At 58.6% G+C, this 22,806-nt stretch overlaps 1 protein-coding gene across 3 annotated transcripts in view; it reads left to right on the top strand.

Annotated features, from left to right (window-relative positions):
• The first annotated feature begins 5,747 nt into the window (after positions 1-5,747).
• The window catches only part of OSBPL2 (oxysterol binding protein like 2), a 37,361-nt gene continuing 20,302 nt past the window's right edge, over positions 5,748-22,806 (top strand). Inside the window, exons 1-3 of one of the 3 annotated variants that reach the window (XM_045528915.1) lie at positions 5,748-5,812; positions 18,729-18,899; positions 22,362-22,506. In XM_045528915.1, coding sequence (XP_045384871.1) covers positions 18,863-18,899; positions 22,362-22,506 — 182 coding nt within the window. In that variant the 5' untranslated portion in view covers positions 5,748-5,812; positions 18,729-18,862. Of the gene's footprint in view, positions 5,813-7,189; positions 7,207-17,364; positions 18,166-18,728; positions 18,900-22,361; positions 22,507-22,806 lie in introns of those variants that run through there. The other 2 variants (XM_045528916.1, XM_045528914.1) reach the window with 2 other exon arrangements.

Below are 22,806 nucleotides of genomic sequence, written 5' to 3'. Positions count from 1 at the left end.
GTGCAGGTTGCCGGCCGGCCACAGAGCTCCCCGCGGCACAGTCCAGCCCCACGGCCACCAGCCCTCCCTGCTGAGAGCCCTGAGGACTGGGCTGAGGCGCACGGCTCTCTGCGGTGACAGGGCCTGGCACACGGTGTCCCGGCTGAATTCCCTGACTGCCTGTCCTAGGGATGGAATAGGGGAGCATCCTGTCCCTAGAAGGACCCCAGATGCTTGGCTGTCTCTTACCCAAGCTCCCCAGCCCCAGGTCCACCCGACAGAGCGCGTGCTGCCACCAGGGATGGGGTGGGCAGCTGCGCCGGCCCCTCCCCGCAGGAGCAAGCTGCACACACGGTGCTGCCCTCGGGCGCCCTCCGCTCCTCGTCCTGTCGGCTCCGTTCGGCCCCCCAGGCGCGTTTGCACTTTGCCCCTCCCCCCACGCCTGGCAGCTCCCCTGGCACCGGGGCCCAGCCAGCGGCTCTGGCCAACGCACTTGGCTCCCGGCAAGTTAAATCTAACCCAGTCCAGCTGTCTCTCCTCCGGCTCCCACCTGCCCCGCAGGCCCCCGCACAGGCACGAGCCCAAACCCCTCCCTCCCCACGTGGGGCCTCGGAAGGGTGCAGAGAGGGGGCTGGAGCCCCACACTTGCCCACGCTGGGCACCCCCTTTGCCCCGTGGCCCCTGGGGTCTGTGCCCAGCTCACGGTGGTACCCTGGTGCCCTGCGCGGGGCCAGCAGCACAGCAGGTTTTCGGTAGGCATCGAGAGAAGAAACAGCAGTCCCCTTCCCGTGAGTCAGGTGCAGGCAGGAAGAGGGGACCCCCGGACGGTGCTGAAGCTGGGCGGGTGCTAGGGCAGGGCGAGCACAGCGAGCGCGTCAGGGAAGGTGGGCTGGGAGCTCCCTGCGTCTGGCATTGCCCCTCTTCCGAGTATCACCAGCCCACACCTCATGCGTGCAGGGCGCTCGTGGTCCACTTCCAGAGATGTCCACGTTTCCGTGCCTGGGGGAGACCTGGGCTGCAGGCAGGCCTGGCCACAGGGCTCCGAGTGGTCCCCCCCTTAGGTGGGGCCAGCAGGCAGCCCCCTCTGACAAGTGACCATCCGTAATCTTCTCCCCTTAGCCGCATGTTTTATTTAGGTTGGCAATGGACTCAGCTAGCATACTGTTGTCCTACCAAAAGTGACATAGCCAGTGAAATGGGAGCAGAGTGCCAGTGTCTCTTCAGGGACAGGTCCTCAAAGAGAGCTGACTTATCTGGTCAGCAGCACTTCTGCCCTTCCTCGTTCCCTCCTCCTTCTTTCTGGTTAGCTATACATGTGACAGCTGGAGCACCAGCAGCTATTTTGGGCCATGAGGTGACACTGAGGATGGAAGCCAGCACTAGGAAAATGACACAATGAGACAGGAGCTGTGTCCCTGAGGATGTGCGGTAGCCTGCCAGCCTGGACAGCCTGGGCATGTGTCACATGAGAGAGAAGTACGTTTCTGTCTTGTTGAAGCCTCTACTATTCTGGGCTTTCTCAGAAATGCAACTAACTCTAACTAATCTTGAAGGGCAGGCAGCCAGGTTGGCGCAATGTTCCCCCCAGCAAGGTAGGAGGCCACTCCAGCGTCCCGCAGGAAACTTCATGGAAAAAAGGTGCCCAGTCCCAGTAAATCCTGAGTCTGCCTTGGGCCCTTCCTGTATCATGGGGACCCCATGTACACCCAGGAGGAAGAGCTCTGGGAGGCCGCGCGGTGGAGGACACCTGTTGGCCTTGTTTAAACATTTTTCCCAAACCTGCTTGACCGTGGAACCCTTTCTGCCAGAAACAGAACCACGGGCAGAAAGGCCGTGGGAGTCCGGGCCCCGGGCCCTGCCCACTTCATCACCACTCTCGTGGGGTGGCTGAGGGGTCTGACCGAGGTGGCGCGTTCCAAGGTGCTCAGCGCAGCGCTGGGCACACAGAGAGTACACAGTAGGTTCCGGGGCTGCTGCTGCAGAGCTTGGAAGTGGGGGCCCCGGCCAACTCGTGAGCATGCAAGTCAAGGCCCCCGCCCCGGCCCCCTTGATCGTCCTGTTCCCGCTGTTCTGGAGCTGCAGCCGCACCCCACCTGCCCCTCGGGGTGGACCGGCCTGTCCACTGGGCAGACGGCTCTCAGGGCCGCTACAGAGGCTGGGTGGGTGCTGCGGGTCAGGCGGGGGCCAGCCCAGGGAGCGGCAGTTTGCAAGGCTGCAGCAGAGAGGAAGCCGTGGGGTAAAAAGTTTGTGAGAGGAATACCATTTTTTTTTCTTTTGGCAGAATTTAATGGGTGCAGATTGTTCAGGTCCCAAAGACATGGAAAAAAAAAAAAAGAAAAAGAAAAAGCCCTTTGCTGCTGCTATTGATAACTTGTCTCTCTTCACGTGGTGGGTTCAAAACTAAAAATACTCTCCCTCCGACGACAGGGAAGCCAAGTGTTGTCACGCTGCAAGGAAGATTCGAAAGTTTTGGTGGGGAGGGATCAGCTTGAGCCACGTGAGGGCCAGGGCCAGGGCTCGCTCAGTGGCCCGGCCACCCTCCCGCCATCCAGGCTGCATCCGCATAGAAGGTTCCATGGCATTCCACAGGAGAAGTGGGGAACTGTCCTCTCCACAGGCCTGGGTGGAGCCGAGAGAGAGCTGGCGGCCAGCAATGCCAAGGACCTGCGTTCCCGGACCCCAAGCCCCTCCGATTTCCTGGGGCCGCTGTGGGCACGACCCCGATAAGGAGGTAAACCCAGGCCCAGGGAACCGGCGGGGAGGGAAGAGTGAAGCGGGGCAAAGGGCAGGGGCTTTGCGGGCTGGACTAATACTGCCGTCCCACTCCTCCCTGTGACCCTGGGCAAGCTGCTGCTCGCCAGGCCTCAATGTCCCTGTCCAAAGGGGGAGCAACTGTCTCTGTTCTGCCTCCTTCATGGTGAGAGGGAAGGAACCAGGTGACCCAGACGTGGCTGTGACTGCTGGACCCAGCACGCCGGGCCTCGGGGAGGGTCAGGATAGCACCTGGGTGGTGACCTGCCCTGTGGGGGGGAGGGAGGTGGTCCCCGCTCCTTGGCTAAGAGGACTCGGGGTGGGGAGGCTCCTAGAAATTCGGTCGGGAGCTCCTGCCACCATCCTGAGCGCTCAGGCCTGGTCTGGCCCCAGAGTTCTGTCGAGCCCTCAGGGGTCCATCCGTGTTGCCCCCCGACATTCAGAAGAGTTGAGACAGGGAGGCACCAATCGTCTGTGCTGGGTGGGGGCAGCACGGTTGTCACTGTGGGGTTCACTCTTGGGGTTGGCTTGGTCTGAGAGCAGTTCACGTGGGAGCAGACACCCCAAAATCACCTACTAGACCAGCACCTCTCGGACTCTAGGAGCACATACAGCACACACGGCTGCCGGCGTGGCAGGGGGTCCAGGGGCCACGGCCACCTGGGAACACCTGGACTCTTGTTCATGAGCAGATCCTGGTCCGGGAGGCCTGGGCAGGGCTCGGCCTCTGTGAGGGGCTCCTGGGCCAGCAGCCCACGGACCGCACCATGCCTGGAGCCGTGTTGGGCCACTGCTCACCGCAGGGCTCGGGGCGTCTCCCGACCTGCCTGAGGCGCAGCTGCTCATCTGTAAAGTGGGACTGACGATACACAGGACCCACTTGACTGGCCGAGGCAAACTTGAAGCCAGATGAAGCGTGTAGATCACGCAGCTATTGTCATCGGCATCACCACGGCATGACCCATCTCTGTCTCCTTGTCCACTCCCATCTTCCGTCCCAGGGGAATTCTGCCTCTGGAATCGGCCTCTTGACCTAACGAAGACAATGGAAAACACTCCTGAGTTGGTCCTAAGACCCCCTCCCCTCCATCCACCGACCGAGGGAGGACTCCCTCCCAATGCCATGTCGGGGACCAGGAAGGGGAAGGCAGTGGCGACACTCGGAGCCCAGTTACTGCAACTGTTAGAAGGGGTCAGCCCCCATCCCAGCCCCAGCGCCCTGGAGATCATGCCCCCACACCAAGGCCAGGGGGGGCTGGCTGCATGCGGCCCTGGGTGGCCCTGGGCAGGGGAGGGTCCTTCTGCCTGAGCCTGATGTGCTCAGCAGTGGTGGAGCCCTTAGCAGGGGCATGTCCCTTGCACAGGGGTCAGAGTCCTAGAGACAGATGTGCAGGGTGGTGGGTTTCCGGGACCCTGAGCCGTGGAGGGAAGCTGTGCAGCACGGTCACGTCCGTGTCAACTGGCCTCATCGTCCTTGCCCTGGCTTGGGGGCCTGTGCACCTCCCCTTCCTTCTGCCGGCTGGAGTCGCTTTCTTCTGGGGTAACCATGGCAACGCCTTTGTTTCGGAGCCCGCCCGCCTCCCTCCCTGTTCTCTCTTTGGGAGAGGCTCAGAGGCTCCTTCCTAGTCCCAGCACGTCCCCAGCGGTGCTGGCAGACAGTGGGCCACCCCTCGCGTGGGGGAGCACCGGCGTCCTGAGCCCGCCCTGCTGCAGGGGCCCCCTTGGCCACTCACACCCTGATGTTTACAGAGGGCACCAGCGTGGGCCACCGGGGCACAGACGCAGCGGAGGCCTGTCCCTGCCCCAGGGTCCTGCTAAGGGTGACCTGGAAGGGGGAGACACGGTCAGAGGGGGCAGCACAGAGGACCGACTGGGGCTGGCTCTGTGGCACCTTCAGAACACGCTGCAGGATCACGGGGGCGGGCGTTCCTGCGGCCGCAGGGAGCCACAGCTCCCTTGGCTCCGCTTAAAACTGGCTTAAGCAGGAGAGAGAATGTGGCAGCTCATGTAACTGAAAGGCTAGGACAGCGCTTGCTTAGGCTCCGCCGCTTCCAGGTGACCCCGCGGCATTTGCTCTTGGCTTCCCCTGGCTGGCCTCTCTCCCGCACACCCCTCTCAGGCCTCTGGCCTGCAGGCTCAGACTGCCACCCCTGTGTCGCCCAGCCCGGTTCTGGAGATGTCGGGGGCAGATGGGTGAGTCTTTTGACTTCGGCCTGCCCCTGGTGCCGACGCTCCGACCCTACAGCAGAAGCCCCAGGGCCAAGTCTCCTTGGCCAGCACAGGGACACAGGCTGCCCCTGACCCGCGGGGTGTGACTGCGAGCGGCAGGCGGGCTCCCAGCACCACACTCCTCTCAAACCAGACCCCGGCGCAGGTGGGAGACGCACCTGCGCCCTGCGTGCGAAGGGAAGCCCGGGCTGCAGGCTCAGAGAGATGCGCTAAGTCGCCCAAGGCCGCACAGCGGCGAGGCTGCGAGCCCGGCCGACGCCAGGGCCCCTCCCGACGGGCTCACACGGGGGTGAACCGGGACGCGCGCGGGGGAGGGAAAAGGCGTGGGGGACAGTGGCGGCTGCGTGGGACGGTGGGCAGCAGCCACGCCCCACCGTCGCCGCGCCCCCGGATGTGCAGAAGGACCCCCGGGCCTGGCAGCCCAGGCGGGCCTCGGGCGCCAGCACCGCGCGGACACCAGCGCACCGACTCGCCGTTTGCAAACACGCCTGCGCCGCAGCCACACCCCCTCCCGCGCCCGCGGCGGTCAGGATCTGCATAGCCCCGCCTCCCCGCCGCGATGGGCTGGCCGCGCCGTCACTCCTCCGCGTGGGCGGGGCTCCGGGGGCGGAGGGAGGGACCGCCGCGGCGACGCGATTAGCATAGTCCCGCCCCCGGCGCGGCCCCGGGCCGGGCGCTGATTGGGCGGACGGTGGGGACGCGTCGGCGCCGGGCGCAGCGAGTGGCGGGCGCGGGCTGTCAGTCGGCGGGGCGGCGGGCCGCACTTCCGCCTTGGTGTCAGTGGGTCGCGGGCCTGCGGGGCGGGGGCGGGGTGGGCGGCGAGCGCGGCGGGCGCCCGAGGGACCGCGTCCAGGTGAGTGGCCCGCGGCCGCCGAGCGAAGGCGCGACCCCGGCGGGCGGCGGACCCCGGCGGGCGGGCGGGCGCGCGGGGCGGGACCCGGGCCCGCAGGCCGCCCGGCCCCATCCCGGCCCGGCCCAGGCCGTAGCCCGGCGCCGCGAGGAAACTTTGGGAGCAAAGTTGGGGCCCGCCGGGCCTCGGGCCGGGTCGGGCGGCCGCGCCCTCCCCGCGGTGGCCAGGCGGCTGCCCCGGGAGCGGACGGGGCCGCCGCGCCCCGCTCAGCCCTGCCCGGGCGCCTCGTGCGGGGCGTGGGTTCGGTCCCGGCGCCGGGCGACGTCGCGGGTGGGGGCCGTGGCGAGCGCGGCCGAAGCAGGTCCGGCCGGGAGCACCGCCCTCGCGGCCCAGCCCCTCGCCCGGGGGCGCTGCCCGTGTGGGTCTCCATCCCCCGCCCTGCGCCTTGGTTGTGTTTTTAGTTTGTGAATCTCAGCAGACTGGACCTACCGGTGAGAACTTTTTGCCCAGCACATCCTTGGCAGGCTGGCTTTAAGAGGTTCCTTCTTTCTCCGCAGTCACTGGGAGTATGTCTTCAGACTTCATGAGCCCCGATGGAGACTGTGAGACTGTCACAAAGTCCGTCTTGCTGGTGTACGTGGGGACCCGCAGGCCGGTGGTGTCCCGCTGGCACAGGTTCTCCCGAGTCTGAGGTTCCCCTCCCAGGAAGCTGGCTCACGTCTCCGGGGTTCTAGTTCCGAATGGTCCTTATAGAAGAAGACCATGGGACAGGTCCTGGCTTGGGACGAGCAGCCCTTGGATGACTCCCTTTCCCGGGACTGCCTTTGCACATCGGGAGAAGTGGTCTCCTTCAGTTTGGCCCCACAGACGTTTCCTGAATGCCTGCTGCGTGCCTGGCTGCGTGCTGTACAGCCCTCAGCCTGGCGGGGATGTTGAGGCGCAGCTGAGAGCAGAAGTGCCAGCCCAGCCCGGGAATGTCGGGGGGCCAGGCAGTCTCGTGCCCCTTGATGCCCTTCCTAACTTTGTGCACGGGGCCGCCTTCCCTCTCTCTCAGCCTCAGTTCCTTCATCTGTGACGGGTAGCATTTACTTTGCTGATACGAGGAGCAGATGAAGTCATTGTCTACAACACTCTCTGACACCTAGTGTATGCTCCAAAATGCTAGTTCCCTTTTCCCCATGTTGAGGACAGGAACCTGGTTGACAGCACTTCCTCCCTGTCCATCTGGCACCGTGCCTGCCATGGTGTTGTCATTTAAAGCGTGATAATGAGTGAATGGGTGACTGAATCTCCTTAGTAGAATTCCATCTGTTGGTAACAGTTCTTACCTGAAGAGATGATGCTTAGCAACAATTGTTCTAGGGCTGTTTCCAGCACGTTATGTTCTCTTCATTCAGGTAATTCTCACAACAGTCTACGAGATGACAGGTGCCACATGATCCTCAGTTCACTCACGAGGAGGCTGAGGAATAGAAAGGTTAAGTAACTTACCCCAGTTCACACAGCAGTAAATTATAATATGAACCAGGGATTTGAACCCAGGCAGTCTGGCTCCAGGGTTCACACTCTTTTTTTTTTTTTTTTTTTGAGACAGAGTCTTGCTCTGTCACCCTGGGTAGAGTGCAGTGGCATCATCATAGCTCACTGCAACCTCAAACTCCTGGGCTCAAATGATCCTCTTGCCTTAGCCTCCCCAATAGCTGGGACTACAGGTGTGCACAAACCACTGCGCTTGGCTAATTTTTAAAAACATTTTTTTTGCAGAGATGAGGGTCTCTCTGTGTTGTCCAGGCTGGTCTTGAACTCCTGGCTTCACATGATCCTCCTGCCTCAGCCTCCCTAAGTTTTGGGATTACAGGCGTGAGCCACCATGCCTGGCCTATACTGCCTTTTAATACCAAGATTTTTCCTTTAACATTTTTGTTTATAACATTCTAATTATGCTACGTGTCAGAACTTTGTTTCTTGTAGTATATATAACTAACATTTTCATTTTTTTGTGGGCCTGAGTGTTTATAAAAATCATTTGTTTCTTCTAAAATAATTCTCCATCTGGCTATCCAGGGTTTTGCTGAAGTACCCCACCTGCTGCCTCATTCCTTTGTCACTATCAGTCACTGGTGCTCACCACATGGAAGGGGTGAATTGGGGGCCGGGGTGCTGACTGACGCAGGCAGCTCAAAGTATGAACAGTCCAAAGTTTTCGTTTGGAGTTCAATTCTGAGTGGACTTCATGCAGTGAGTCCTAAAGTATACACTTAGGACATTTTTCTTCTCTCCTCCCAAGTGCATTTAGTGGGGTCAAACTGTTGGGTCTCACATCTTGATGACCTCTTAATGTTAAAAAGTGCCTTGCAGCTTTCATCCTAGCATCTCTCCTCCATGTCCTCCAGGAAATGGTGGCAAATGGGTCTTGGATATGTCCTTAAAACGTGCTTGACTTGTAAAGTTTTATTACATTCAGCTAATTATAAAAGTGACATTTTTTTTTTGATGAGGAGATTTTTAATGCATTTTATGGACTCTTACACTGTCTTGAACCAGGGAATTTACTCTCTCCTAAAAGTGATCTCTGTAGCATCCCTGGGAAAGCCATGTCTTGTCTGGCAGGGGTGGAGTAAGTCTCTTAATGGCAGCAGTGCTGACCAGCCCGCTGGGTGGCCGGCATGTTGCTTTCATGAATTTAAGCATGTTTCCAAAGGTGGCGTGGGGGAAGTGGGGCTCCCCGGGGCCCCCAGGTCCTGACTGTTGCTCTCCAGCTGTTGGACAGAGGCAAGTGGCTGTTTGCCTTTGCAGCGGGTTATTGTGAAGACTGTGCGTGAGAATGAGCGTCGGGTGTCTGGCGTGTTGTAGGTGCTCAGAACGCCCTTGGCTGTCCCACCTGAGAGTGGAACTGATGTCACCCCAACGATCACACCACACACACAAATGCAGTTTAGGAAGGAAGCCGAGGAAGTCTTTGCTAGGCAGATTTGTGTTCTTTTCGACGTGTGTTACCATTGAATGACCATTGAAGTGAGGGTCGTGCTCATACAAGATCTCTGGGCACGTGGGGACGTGGCTGCTGTGACTCAGGTGGGGCCTCTGTGGGCGGTTGAGGTGGAGTCGGCCACCTCCCGGCCATCGCCGCACTTCCTGGTGGGTGTCGACATTTGAGTAGCATTAAGTGCTGATGGTCAGGTGTGAGGTTTACTTCCAAAACTTAGTGCCCTGTGAAGTTGATCTGTAAAGGCTAAAAGGAAGCTAGTGTTTGAACATGACTGATGATTAAAAAATACCTAAATCCTAAGAGTTAATATTTTAATTCTAGTTTGACACTTCAAATGCAGTTTCCGTGTATACTAATGTGTGTCTCTGATGTATTTTTACTTTTTCAGTTCTTGCTAATGAATGTCAGGTATTGGTGCTGCAGCCTCATCCAACTGCTGGTCTGGGTTTGAGTCCCGACGTGGACGTGTGGCGTGGTGTGGTGTGGCGTGGCATGGCGTGGTGTGGCGTGGCGTGGCATGGCGTGGTGTGGCGTGGCGTGGCACGCTGGCCCATCCCACAGCTCTCGATAATAAACGTGTTAAACGGGTCACGGAGATGTTCCCGTGAACTTTTTGGCACCTCTTTCCTTTTCCTTCCAGATTCAGAAAAGAACTTGGGGTCATTTGGCAGAATTTCCACACCCATGTGTCGTGCTAAGGAAGGGAGTGAGCCTTTAGAAAGGACCGGGCCTGAGGATGGGGGCGTGTGGACTGCCTGACGTGTGCCTGTTGCTCGGCGCTTGCCCGTCTTTCTTCCAGGGGAGCACTTGCTTGCTCTATTTTGAGAAGCAAAGTCTGGGATCAGGGTGCTAGTGGCTGGCGCCACAGCTGGGGGGCCTGGCCCCCTCTCCTGGCCTCGGCTGTGCCTCCTCTCCCCAGCACCGAGGGGCGCTCTGTCCCTGAAGCTGAGGCGTGTCAGTGCGTGTCAGTGTGGGAAGGGTCCGAGGGGCTCTTCCTGGGCAGGCCCTGAGCGCGTCCCTTGCCAGAGGGGCCGGGGCCCCAGCTTCGGAGGTGCTGGAGTGCACGTGTCCTGGGCTGGTTGGGGAGTCCTTGGGGAGCGTGGCCTGGAGGACAGCATTCTGGGGAAGTTGTGCGGAGTCCTGGTTCTGGAGAGGTGAAGGCAGGTGGGAGGGAGGCTGTCATATGCGGAGTGAGCCGCTGAATAAACAGAGGGATCAGGGCTGAGAAAGGGTCAGCAGGAACCTGGCTCCTGGTGTCGCTGTGCTTGGCCAGAAAGTGACTTTCATGATTGCCTCAAAACCAGGGTGACTGTGTGATTCGGTGTTCAAGCCAGGAAACCAGAGAGAGAAAGGAGCAGGGTTCGTGGTCCCGGCGGGAGTCAGGCACGGACGGGGCCGAGAGAGGCCGGGGCTGGATTATGGAGTCCGGCGTGTGGGTGTGCTCTGCCTTTGGGTTGGCCTCTCTGCTGCCAGGACTCGAGATCTGACGGATACCTGTGTTCCAGATGCATGTCAACCGGGGGAGGTGTCACGACGCCCGAGCGGGCAGGGCAGGCGGCCGCGCTGGGCGAGGAGGGCTGAGGTGCTGTGGGGCCCTGCCTGCTGCCCTGCCGCCTCCCGCCGCGGGCTTTGGGCTTTGGGCTGAGGCTTGTCAGCGCACGAGGCTTCTGGGCCACTGGAGGGTTTTCAGAGCTGGCTTCTCGTCAGGAAAGCCCGGGGACCTGGTGGAGTGCAGGCCCAGGGCCGAGTTACTGGGGCTGAAGCTGCGTGTCTAGCAGGCTCCCGGGCACGTGCTGTGGGCCCTCTGCACGCAGTGCCAGGCCAGCGCCGGGCACCCGCTGTGCGGTCAGAACCCTGTGTAGGATCAAGGACTCTCTTAAGAACTTAATGAATAATCTGAATCATTTTTCTGGGGAAAAAAATGAACACAGAGCTTTGCAGTTTTTTTCTTTTTATTTCTTTCTCTTTTTTGTGGGGCTGGGGAGGGGGTGTTAGAGATTCATGGATTTCCCTGACCTTGGTTTAAACACCCACCCCCACTGGTGCTCAGGAAGTACAGTAGGGAGTGGCGTGGGCAGGCCTGGCGCTGGGATGACAGACTTCTCAGCGCCGTGAAACCGGTTAGGGGCTGAGCACGGCTTGTACAAGCCGGTACGGAAGGGCCTGGAGCAGAGGCGTGGGGGAGGGAAGCGGAGCCACACTCCTTCCCGGTGGGGTTTCTCCCCGGCTGGCTCCCTTCCTCTTGCTGGTTTAATTTTCCTTCCTCCTCATGGCTCCGTCCTGTGTCCTGCGCAGGACCCCGCTGTGATAGCGGGCACGCTTGCCCCACTCTGCTCCTCTTGGGGCCGGAGGGTTGGAGCCTGGGAGATGCCTGGCAGTGGCAGTCCAGGCGGGGCCAGCCTCCTGGTTCCAGGGTTGCTCTCAGGGTACTTGGACAGCCATTGGGGTGGCTCTCTGTGAGCAGGAGCCCGTAGGCTTTGGGAAGCAAACCATCCAGAACTTTCTCACCCAGCCTCTTAGGCTGCATTTGAACAGCTTTTTTCTGTGTTGCATAATGGTGAGGTTAATTAAAACAAATGTTTTTGTGCAGAAGAGCTTCTATTCATCCTGTGTGTGTTTGGAAATACATTGTACTGGGGCGAAAGACGATGCCCCCTGAAGTGTGGGGTGTGTGTTTGGCACTTACTATTCAATAGTGAGCAGTTCGATCCAGTCGAGGAAAACACTTGAGGGGATTTATGGCTGTGGGGCGTCAGGGGCACTGGGCAGAGAGTCGCTTGGGGAAGAATGCAGCTCTCTGGGCTGCTCTGCAGACCAAGCCGGCTTCACCCTTTGCCTGCCTGTCCAGGCCACCCTGTTGGTGTGGATAGTGGTAAACTGTGGGTGCATAACGCTGTTGTTTACACAGCATGGTAGGCTCACTTGTTCTCCCAAGTCCAGAAACTTTCTGTTTTTCGCATGGATTCTTAAGTCAGGCTTGGGCCATGTATGTGTCCATGCCATGGAAGAGCCGATATCTGTCCCTCCTGGAAGCGTTCCGTTCTGTCTGGCGGCGGCAGCTGATTGTGATGAAGCACACAACCCGAGGTGGCTGAGACCTTGGTCGTGCCAGCTGGTTTTGCCCTCAAAAGAGCACTGTAATGGTATTTCACATGCAGCTGACTTATCCCCTTTGCCAAAGGGCGAGGAACCAGTGTTTGGTCAAGGTCATGCTTGGGTCCTTCCCCCGTCACCAAGGCAGAGTGTGTTTGAGGTCCCGGGCCTGAGCGACCTGGAGTGCGTGCGTCACCAGTGATGATCTGCAGACGTGGGCTGAGGACAGACAGCCGTGCACATTCCCCTTTTGAAAAATGTTTTTGTTGTGAGAGTAGGACTTGTTTATTTGATTCTAAATTTATGCAAAATCTGTAAAAATAACCCCTAAGCTTTTACAATGACAGGAATATTAAGGCTTGATGTTTCCTCAACAATTAGCAAAATGCATGTTTCAGTGGGTAGGACTCAGCCATCCCAGGAGGTTTTGGAACTGAGACTAAAGGGGCTTGGCCCGGTCGGTGTCCTGCCCCGAGTCCACGGAGGGGTCGGCGTTTGGGAGCTGCTGTGTGCAGGGATGGCTGCTGTTCCTGCTGCTGTTCCCGCTGCTCCCAACAGAGGCCTGGACCTGCGAGTGCAGGCTGGTGACGTCCCCTCCGCCGCTGCCCTCTGGCGGGGCCAGAGGTGCTTTCAGGGCTGAGCACAGCCCAGGGGGCGCGGGAGCGCTGCTGTCCATGATGGGCGCTGCTGGCCTTGTGGGCTGACCCCGCAGTTAGCGCACGCTCACGTCCTCGCTCGCCCGCCACATTTCTAGCCCGGTGCTCGCCCGCGGCCAGCAGGGACTGCACCGCACAGAGCAGACAGAACATTTCCAACACGACAAGGGGTTCTACGCTCAGCTGCAAAGCTGTGAGATGCTGACTCTCTGTTTTTCGTGTTTTACAAGAGAAGCTGGAGACTGGCGTGGCAACCAGCTGGGCACCGGTGGGACGGGGCCTCTAGGCATCCAGACAGCGTGGGCTTCGTGTGCAAAGTGGACGTGTAAAGACTGAGATGCTAAAAAGCAGTGACCTGGAAGGCAGAGGCCTGGCTTCGGTGGGGAGCGACGCGGGCTCCGAGGGGCCTGACCGCTCCTGCCCCGAGACTGGGGGGCTCTAGGCCCCTCAGGCGGCTTCCTTAGCAGCTGCTGGGGGAGGAGAGCCTTGGGCTCCCTGCCGCCCTCCGGAGCACACGGGTACCGCCCTGTTCTCAGGCTGCTTTCCCTCCGTGTGTCCGTGTCACTGGGCGGCCTTTGTCCTGCTCTCTGTGGTTTAATTTCCCCATCCTCCATCCTTGATCCGGGAGACCTTCTGTCCTTTAATTCCTACAGAGAGCTGGTTCTGTCCATTGTGTGCTCAGCTTTGTGACTCCAAGGCTCCTAAGTGACACTGTTTTGTTTCCCAGTCTTGCTGCTCTGGCAGCATTGGAGTGTTACTGTAGCATCTGTCCGGGGCTCTGAGCAGCCAGGCGGGGCTCGGCCAGGTCCCTGCTGGCCTCCGGGGAAGGAGCAGCTCTGTGGGGATGTGACGGTGGCTTTGGCTTGCTCCGGCCTGGCCCTGCCTGACCCTTATTCTGCTCTGCACTGGCTGGGCTCGTCTGTTAGCCTTGGCCGTAAGTGATGGCAGGTGCTCTGAAGTGCACAGTGGTGCTGCACCAGGCACTTGGCACGTGACTGCGGTTCGCTGGGCTCTGTGTCAGGCGTGTTCTCCATGGAAGCTGGTTTGTGCGCCCGTTGGCTTGAGCAGGTGCGGAGGAGCTGAGCTTCCCGCTGAGCTCGGCGCTTGCGTGGCCTTCCTGTGCTTCCTGTGCAGGTGACTGCCGTGTGGTCATGTGGTGTGTGGCCGCTTGGGGGGCAGGGGCAGCCCTCATGGTCCCTGTTCCCTGCGGCTGCCCTGGTGCCCTGGCTTCCGAACCCTCCTGCCACCCGCAGGTGCGGCCTGCACAGCTCAGCGAGGACCTGGGTACCGAGGGGCCCACAGTTTCCCGACTGCGTGCATTTGCCGGTGGAAGGAGCTAGAAAGTCGATGCTGGTTACTTTGAACTGTCAGGAGGGTCCGAAGGAGAAACGTTCTCTGAGGTTTGAGTGTTGGGATTTTTAGGGTCCTTTCTGAGAACCCTATCATTGTCAATAGCGGGGACTTTCTCCCTTCCAGCAGAACTCCGCGTAAGTTAAGAGGCTAGTGTGGATGGCTATGTATCTGTTAGTACTGCTTGCTGATATATTTTTAAATTCTAAAACAAAACATATTATTTTGAGTAAATTAAATTTAGAACCTCAAAAGTGGTTTAGAATCCTCCCGTCACGGGTGTACTGTGCTTGTGAAGGGCACACCCGGCGGCCTGCTCGTTTCCGACAGAGAAGCTGAGCACGTTGACCGGGCAGTCAGCACGGTCCCTAGGCTCCCGGCTCGCGCTGCCCAACGGCCAGACCTGTTGTTCCACGAGCAACGTAAAGGTGGATTTGCACTGTAGGAGTGAGAAATCAGCTTTCATACAAGTGGTGGGGCAGGGACAGCACCTTCAAGAGAACTTGACAGGTCTCCTTTCCGGGACTGGTGGGGAGCCTGGGCCAGCGCCCCTGGGCGGGCAGTAAGCTCTCCCCCGCCCCACCCTGACGGAGGAGGAGGAGGTGCCAGGCCGCCTCTAGCTCGTTCCTCTGGGCTTTTCTCTAGACTTAGGAAAGGGAGATGTTGGCCAGAAAAAGCTGACTAAAACAAACACAAGAAAACCCCAGCAAATCCCTTTCCTGAAACACCGTCTCCAAGGATTGTCTTCTGAGTGCAAAATAAAATCTGCATGTAGAAGAACATGTTCAGGATATAACAAATCCTGCCTTTCTGCTGATGCTTTTTCTCCAGCAGTTAGCTTTCTGTATGTTCCTCAACTTCGATAGAATTTCGATAGAATGCTCAATTATGCAGCCCAGCTTTTGCTTTCTTTAGTGGGAGAACCTTACCTCTCGAGGGATTCTCAGACACAGCCCCGTATGCCCGCTCAGGTGTATAGGCTGGGCCTGGGGCTTGGGGCCTTCTGGGCAGTGGAGGAGGCCGGTGTGTCGGACCAGGCCTCTGAGCAGAAGTCCAGGGTGGGCAGAGGGCAGATGGGAGGAAGGACGGAGGGCCTGGCCAGGCACCGGGGACATCTGCGCCCAGAAGCCCACACTCTGCCAGCTCCTCCTCCCTGGCCCAGGCTGGTGCTGGGCTCAGCCCTGGTAGCTCTCTCAGGGGCCTGCCCGGGAGAGGCTGTCCCGGGAGCACCGTGCGTCCCAGTCTCCCCTGGCGACCAGCTTCATGGGGGCAGGACCACCCTGTTTGCGCTGAGGCCTAGCACTGAGTGAGCTCCTGGTGCTTGTTGGATGAGTGAATGAAATCCAGTTGTTTTGCGCTGATAGTTGGTAGCATTTGGGCCTGGGCTGGGCCTTGATAAAACGAAGAGGATAAATGCGTGTTGACTGTTGTGGCAGCTCCTTCGGGAGGGCTGCCCGTGAGCCTGACTGACCTGTGGAGCTCGTGGGCGTCTTAGGGGAAGGCCTGGCTGGGCGGGTGGTCTCAGGCCTGGCTGGGCGGGTGGTCTCAGGTACTGGGTCACGGCTGGGCCTGGCTGGGCGGGTGGTCTCAGGCCTGGCTGGGCGGGTGGTCTCAGGTACTGGGTCATGGCTGGGCCTGGCTGGGCGGGTGGTCTCAGGTACTGGGTCACGGCTGGGCCTGGCTGGGTGGGTCGTCTCAGGTACTGGGTCACGGCTGGCCCCGGCCCGCGCGGCGGGAACACAGGCTGCAGCCAAGTGGGTGTTTATCTGACCTGACACCTTGCTCCCTCGCTGTAAAGATTTTCCGTAAGCTTTGATTTTGGCACTCGGGCTTTGTAATAGGTAAGAAAGCATAAAAAAAGGAGAAGGAAATGGCTCCTGACCTGCTTTTCACCGTGGCAGACGGCACACACAGAGCCACAGGCGGAGCCTGCGTGGCCCCTCGGTGCCGCTTGGCACCAGCAGTGTGCGGCCCAGGCCTGTCCTGGTCAGCGCGTCCCCCCGTCTCAGAGAAAGCCCAGCCCTGCTGTCATCTAACCCATGCGTATTTCAACGTGCAGCTCTAAAAGATAAGGCTTCTTTAGAAAGATACTATTATGATCCTTCAAAAATGAGCAGTAATCCTGTCATCAGCTGTCCCCTGTTCAGATTCCCAGGGCTCCTGCAGTGTCTCCACCAGACCCCAGCTGTGTGCGGCCCGACCTGAATCCCGCTTCAAGCATGGTGTTAGTTGGTGTGTCTTTCTTTGTTTTTATTAGAGACGGCCTCGCTCTGCCTCCCAGGCTGGAGTGCAGTGGCGCCATCGTAGCTCACTGCAGCCTCCGACTCCTGGGCTGGGTATGGTTTTTTAAGGTAGCTTCTTGGAGGTATAATTAGCATAGAATAAATTGCACATACTTGACATGTACAGTAAGTTTTGACATGTGTGTGCACCCATGAAACCCTCACTGTACTCAAGACAGTGAGCGGTCCTCTCACCTGTCGGTCGCGCGGTTTTCGTTGTGATTTATCGTTGGAGGAGTCTGGATGTGTCCTGCCTGGGTCCTGCTGACTGTGTCCCCGAGATGTCGTCTAACGACGCCCACATCCCCAAAGCCGCCACCCAAGCGAGACCACGCGCTTCCTTCTTCCCTCTGCCACTGTCTTCTCCGCTGAGACTTGTGTCCCTGGGTTGTGTCCCGTGGGGCTCCCGGCTCTGGAGGCGGCCAGTGCGTCCTCACGGAGTGTTCGTGCGCTCCCCTGTTCTCTGTGCTTCCCCGTGTTGACAGGTGGAGACTGGCGCGACCGCTCTGCCGTCGGTGCATCCCCAGGAGGTGCCGGCGCCGTCTCTGCACATCAGTCCTGGGTGCGTCAGTTCACCTGTGTGTCCCAGTGCCGGTGGCCACGTGCTCCGGTTCTTTCTCGGAAGCGACCCCCCAGCTGCTATTCGGTGACACGAGGGTACCAGTGGTGTGACAGGAAAGGCAGGTTAAAGGCTCAGTGCTGTCCCCTTGTTCAGTGTTGGTATCATGTGTGGGTTTGCTGCCGTCATCCAGTGGTGACCGATTAATCTCCTCTTTTGTGTCTGCGTGAACTTGGCACTTGACACGTTTGATGTGTTTTGGTCCCTTGCAGCCTCTGGTGCTTAGACCGTCCCATCTCTGCCGTGGGAGCATCTTAGGTTCATTCTGAGTCTGTGACGGGACCGCGTGTCTCAGTCCGTCACGCTGCTGTAACAGGACACCACACACCGGGCAACTTGTCACAAGCAGATCTTTATTGGCTCACGGTTCTGGGCGTGGGAGCCCCACTGTCAAGGTGCCGGCATCTGGCGAGGGCCGTCTTGCCGCACCATCCCGTGGCAGAAGGTGGTGGGGCCAGGAGAGGATGCGGGGGAGGGCGGAGAAGGGGGAGGTGTGCAAAAGGGGGGCCGAACGCGCCCTTTTACGAGACCCACTCCCGAGATCCCGGCAGTGGTCCGTTCCTGAAGGCAGAGCCCCCACGCCCAGGGCCCCTGGGAGGTCCCACTGCCTGGCGTGGTCACGAGGCCCGTCCAGCATGAGTTCTAGAGGGGACAGACATTCAGACCGGAGTGCCCCAGTAGTCCTGAGTCACGTCCTCCCTTCCTGTGGAGTGAGGCGGAGCCCAGTGGATTCTCCTCCAGGGAACCCACTTCCTCTGGTGGCTTCCGGAGGGAAGTTGCTGGTTGCCGTGGCTGGGTGTGTGGCATCAGAGAGGAACCAGACGTGAGCAATAGCAGCTTCTCTAACGTGCAGAGGAAAGCAGATCGCACTTGCGAGCGAGGCTCTTTGTACTGTTTCCAGAAGCTGCTCTGGCGCCAGGTTCCCGGGCGACTGGGAAGTTGGGAAAGAGGAAGAAACACGGAAAGGCTTCGGGAAAGCAGAGCGGTTTCATGCTACGTGAGCTGCCGCGTAGCTGCTCGTTTGCCTTCACTTTGGGGGCCAGAGCCCCAGAGATGAGCCACTTTGGGGGTCTCTGAGCACCGTGTGGCCGCTCCCAGGACAGAGGGCGCGTCCCCCTCAGGGCTGTCCTTGCTGCCCCTGCGTCTCACACTCTGAGAACGGCACAGGAGCTCCGGGGCTCGGTTTTTATATTTCTAACGCAATTAAATATGCTTATTTTCAGAACAAGTTAGACCTTTTGGGACCAGGTTGACCTTTTGCTCCGTTCTCTTGTCACGTATAAAATGCTGCTCTTCACGATGGGAGAAGTGAAGGTGCCCGGGTTCTGCTGGAGTACGGAGCGAAAATGGCACTGAGAAACTCCAGTGTACGTCAGCGTGTCCTGACAGCAGCTAACTCACGTGGCACTCAGTTCTCTAGAATTCAAAATTGGTTTCGGTAGATGTGAAGCAAATATTTTCACTTATTTATGATAAGTTAACTATAATAAGATGAGTTTCTATTTATTCATAACCACGTGTTCCAGCCTCTGACGAAGGTTGCGATGACTTTCGGCGAAACTTCCCGAGCTGCGTGTGCGCCCTGGCGCCGGGCACCTCGCTGGGACTCACACCGCCCGCGTGACCTCCCCGAGCTAACCTCCCGCTGTTTCTCACACAGCTGTGGATAGTGATTCTAGAAGTAGCTCTTCAAATACTGTTGCTTACTGATCTCTTATTCGTTGATCGGTCTTGCATTATATGATGCTTCCATTACGCTGCTTCTCATTTATGGTTTAGAAATTATGTATTTGTCATGAGATAGTGCATTTTATTTCTTAGACGTAAGTGAGATGGATTTCAGAAATGGAGAATGGATATTTTAAAAATGTTTCCGAGCCATGCATGAAACTTCTGAAAGCTAAGTTTGCCAAAATGTTTTTCCCCTTAGCTCCCAGCGTCTGTTGGATTTTTACCAAGAAAAAGTGTGTAGAGTAAAATTCCTTACACTGCCGGGGGGATCAGACACGATGATTCAGTAGAAGAGCACAGACCCTGGCGGCGAGGGAGCCCGGACGCTGAAGGATGAACGGGGAGGAGGAATTCTTCGACGCCGTCACAGGTGGGTTGAAAGAGAAGCTGAGCTGGGGGCAGTGATCGGAGCGTGGAACCCGCAGGATCCGGACGTTAGACTCAGCATTTGGGTGCGAGGACGGCTCAGCAGGGCCACATGCCTGAGGGTCACATTAGACTAGACACTGGCTTTTCGTAAAATTGTGACATCCCGTCTCAAACGTGGGAAAACCTTGACTTTGCATCGCAGGAGCCAGCATGGAAGGGCAGTGGGTTAAAGTCTCGGAGAGTTTCCCTGGGGTGCAGGTGTTTTTGTGAGGATCCCAGGTGAGATGGTCAGTGCTCTTATTTGTGCTTGATGAGCAAAACGTTATCGAACTTATAACTGCCTCTCATTTTGCGCTGCTTCCCGTGTGCCGGACTGGTGAGTCCTCGTGTGCCGGACTGGTGAGTCCTCTGCTTCCACCGCAGCTCTCGCCGTCCACAGCTGTTCTGCTGCTTCTTGCCCCTTGCGTGGCCATTTGAAATAGTGGTGTGCAGCCCGCAGTCGGAGAGGAATCCGTGTGCCTGGTGGGCGAGAGCGTGGCGGGTGGACGCGTGTGGTGTGCAGCCCGCAGTCGGAGAGGAATCCGTGTGCCTGGGGGACGAGAGCGTGGCGGGTGGATGCGTGGGAGGGGGCAGACCAGGAGACAGGATCTGGTGACAAGTTTACCTCAGCTGAGCACCCATCTTCTCCCTGACACTAGGAGGTGGCAGGAGAGGGCTATGAGTCCGAGACTGCTGGTTCAGGATGCGTCTGCTGCTCTCCGTCCCGCAGAGTCAGCGTCTGGAATCTCTTGTCTCCTCTCTGAGAGACTCTCACTGCCGGAGCAGTAGGGCCTCCGGGGACTATGCTAGTGCGTTTCCTCCTCAGGGACAGGCATATGGGAGTTGCCACTTCTGAAACGGGACTGCAGGCCAGGTGGTGTAGGGATGGTCTCTGCGGGCACTTGTGTAGCGACTGCTGTGCAAGGGTCTTTCCTGACGGCCCCTCAAGGGCACGTGGACGGCCCTGCTGAACTTTGGTTCCACGGGGCCCTGCTAAGCGGGCTAGAGTGGGCATCATCGTCTGCACAGGCCCATGGGGTGGTAGCCCAAGATTGTCTGCTTACTGTCACGCGAGGTCCCAGGAGAAGGAGACGCTGGGCTCCTTAGCCCTTCCAAAGGCTACGTTAAGTCCTTTTTATGAGTTCTCAGCTGGCACCGGCCCTGCTTGTGCTCCCGTGGGACACGCTCCCGGGAGCCATGAATGTGCTGCCTCATCGGCAGTTGCTCTCAGCGGTTCCCACCCAGTGAGTGGTCGTCAGGCGCTCTCAGCCTCGGGCCACCTTGCTCTCGAGTGGGAGGCCACGTCTGGTCACCGAGAGCCCTGCCTCTCTAGGAGTCTCTAAGAAGTCCCTTTCACCTGGGACGCGGTGTAACCCATGCTCCCCCAAGCACCTCTGAGCTTTCTGAGCACAGTCGTGGTGGTTTCTCCCCAGAGGCGACTTGGCCGTGCGTGCTGCAGTGCTGGGATGGGCCCCCCGCCCGCGAATGCCCAGCCAGCGCTTCCCTGCGTGTCCCTGAGATCAAGGCGGAAGGGACAGACGTCTGGGTGAAAATAATTTCTCGCCTTGGTCATTTGGCTCCAAAACAAATAATAGAAAAAGAGAAAAATATAAAGTCTCTTAACGCAATGAAACGCCCGTGTACAATATGGAGTCTTGACTGCTTCACTGTCTGTGATATTAATCAGACTTGATAACTAATTTTAAAAGTATTTAAGCCAAGCAGTTATTAAATGAATGACTCCGTTAGGAAATTACTTTCTCTACGAATCAGTACCATTCAAATGAGTAAAGCACGTGAATAATATGTACAGGATTACAGGCTACAAAAATGCAAAGGGACCTAGTGACAGTGGGCATTTCCAAGTGACCAGATTATGGGTGATTTCAGCTTTCTCCTTTGCTTATCTGTATTTCCTCTGTTAATACAATAAATACAAGTTGTATGTTAAAATGTTACAGTATTTACATAGCGTTGGCTTAACTGGAGCTAAGCCTTCGCCTGGCGGTCGAGCGTGTGCTGCCTTGTGTTTCTGGGCGGGGCGGATCCTGCGCAGTGCAGTGTCCTGGGGTGGGGAGTGTTTGCAGGGTTGCTTCAGAGGGGGGATTAAGTCGATGTTGCTTTGGGGATAGGCAGCAAAAATGAGAGGTGATGGGCTAGTTCAGAAAATATTGATCATCTAAGAGGTTCATTTTTAATACATCCTTTCAGAATCATTTCGCGGTAAATCCCAGCAGTGCATTTTATAAGTTCCGTCAGTGTAGATGTGTGTGGAGATGCTTTTGCTCACTCTCAGGGAAGCGTAGCAGCAGGTGTATTTACATGCTGGGTCTGACCGGTTACCCGCCTGCCCTCCCTGGGCCTGCCCTTCCCTCGTGGAGCCCCGGTCTGTGTCGTCACCCGGCTCCCGCGGGCACTGTGCAGCCCTAGCCCTCACACCAGCCGGCCCCACAGCACAACCTGTACTGACTGAGGGGAAGGGAAACACTCTGTTCCTTTTCCCGTAGTCACCTGTTCCTTCCTGGAGAAGGACCCTGTGGCAGAGAAGGGCCGGGAGCAGTGGCCGGGCCTCTCCCAGGACTGGTGGCCCAGGAGCGTTTCACACAAATTCTAGATGGTTCATTCTCCAGAGTCCTCATCGCACGGAGTCCACTCCAAGTTCAGCCCCCATGTGATGTTTCCATGAGAGACAGTGATGCTTTGAGGTCTGTGGAGGTCTCGTTCCTTTGAAACCTCGGTGAGCGTATTTTAGAGCAAGATGCAGAGCCTGCTTGCAAACCTTGCACAAAGACAGGGCCCAGTGCAGCCTCAGGCTGGCGGTGAACTCTGTGCAGGTGGCCTACCCAGAGGGCTGAGTCCTCGGTGAAAGCGAAGTGTTCGCTTCAGGAGGATGAAGCTTTTGCCCTGGAGCTGCACCTCCAGCCCCTGGCGGCGGGAGGCTGCGTGGCCGGGGAGCCCCTGGCGGCGGGAGGCTGTGGTGTGGCCGGGGAGCCCCTGGCGGCGGGAGGCTGTGGTGTGGCCGGGGAGCCCCTGGCAACGGGAGGCTGTGTGGCCGGGGAGCCCCTGGTGACCGGAGGCTGTGGTGTGGCCGGGGAGCCCCTGGTGACCGGAGGCTGTGTGGCCGGGGAGCCCCTGGCGACCGGAGGCTGTGGTGTGGCCGGGGAGCCCCTGGTGACGGGAGGCTGCATGGTCGGGGAGCCTGGGACGTCTCCTGCTGCAGGTGGAGCAGCGTTCCCAACCTCTGCTCCAGGCTAGCGTGTTCCCGCGCTCTGTGCCACGGCGTTTTATGTCTGGGAAGCAGAAGTCCTTCCAGATGTGCCCAACGTAGACCTTTAGCAACCTGCTTGTGTAGTCAGAATTCCTGGAGGTGGGTTTTATATCTTCCAAGCCCAGCAACAATTACCATTCTTTTTCTTCTGTGCAGGCTTCGATTCCGATAACTCTTCGGGGGAATTTTCCGAGGCAAATCAGAAAGTCACTGGGATGATTGACGTGGACACCAGCAAAAGTGACAGGGTCGGGAAAATTGGGGAGAGGCCCCCTCAAGAGAATGGAGTGCAAAACCACAGGTGTGTTGTCTCATGTATTGTTCTAGAGTTTTCCAGAGTGCGTCTGCCATCACCCCGCAGTGCCCTGCAGGGCCCCAGCCCAGGGTGGTGAGCTGGAGCTCCCCGACTGGCCCCGGCGCCCGGCCTGCCAGCTGCGGCTCCGAGAGGCTGGCACCTCTGCTCGGCTCCTGCAGTGGGTGGGCGGCGGTTTGCCGACCAGCGATTCCGCATCTGTGAGACGATGACGCTGTCCTCCCCCCCCCGGGACTCACGCTGAGGGGGTGGGGGCGCAGGCTTTGCTCGGGGCCCTCTGGTCACCAG

The sequence above is a fragment of the Lemur catta genome, chromosome 17 (genome assembly GCF_020740605.2).
Source record: "Lemur catta isolate mLemCat1 chromosome 17, mLemCat1.pri, whole genome shotgun sequence".
In the NCBI taxonomy this organism is placed as follows: domain Eukaryota; kingdom Metazoa; phylum Chordata; class Mammalia; order Primates; family Lemuridae; genus Lemur; species Lemur catta.
This window is presented reverse-complemented; position numbering and strand designations above follow the sequence as displayed.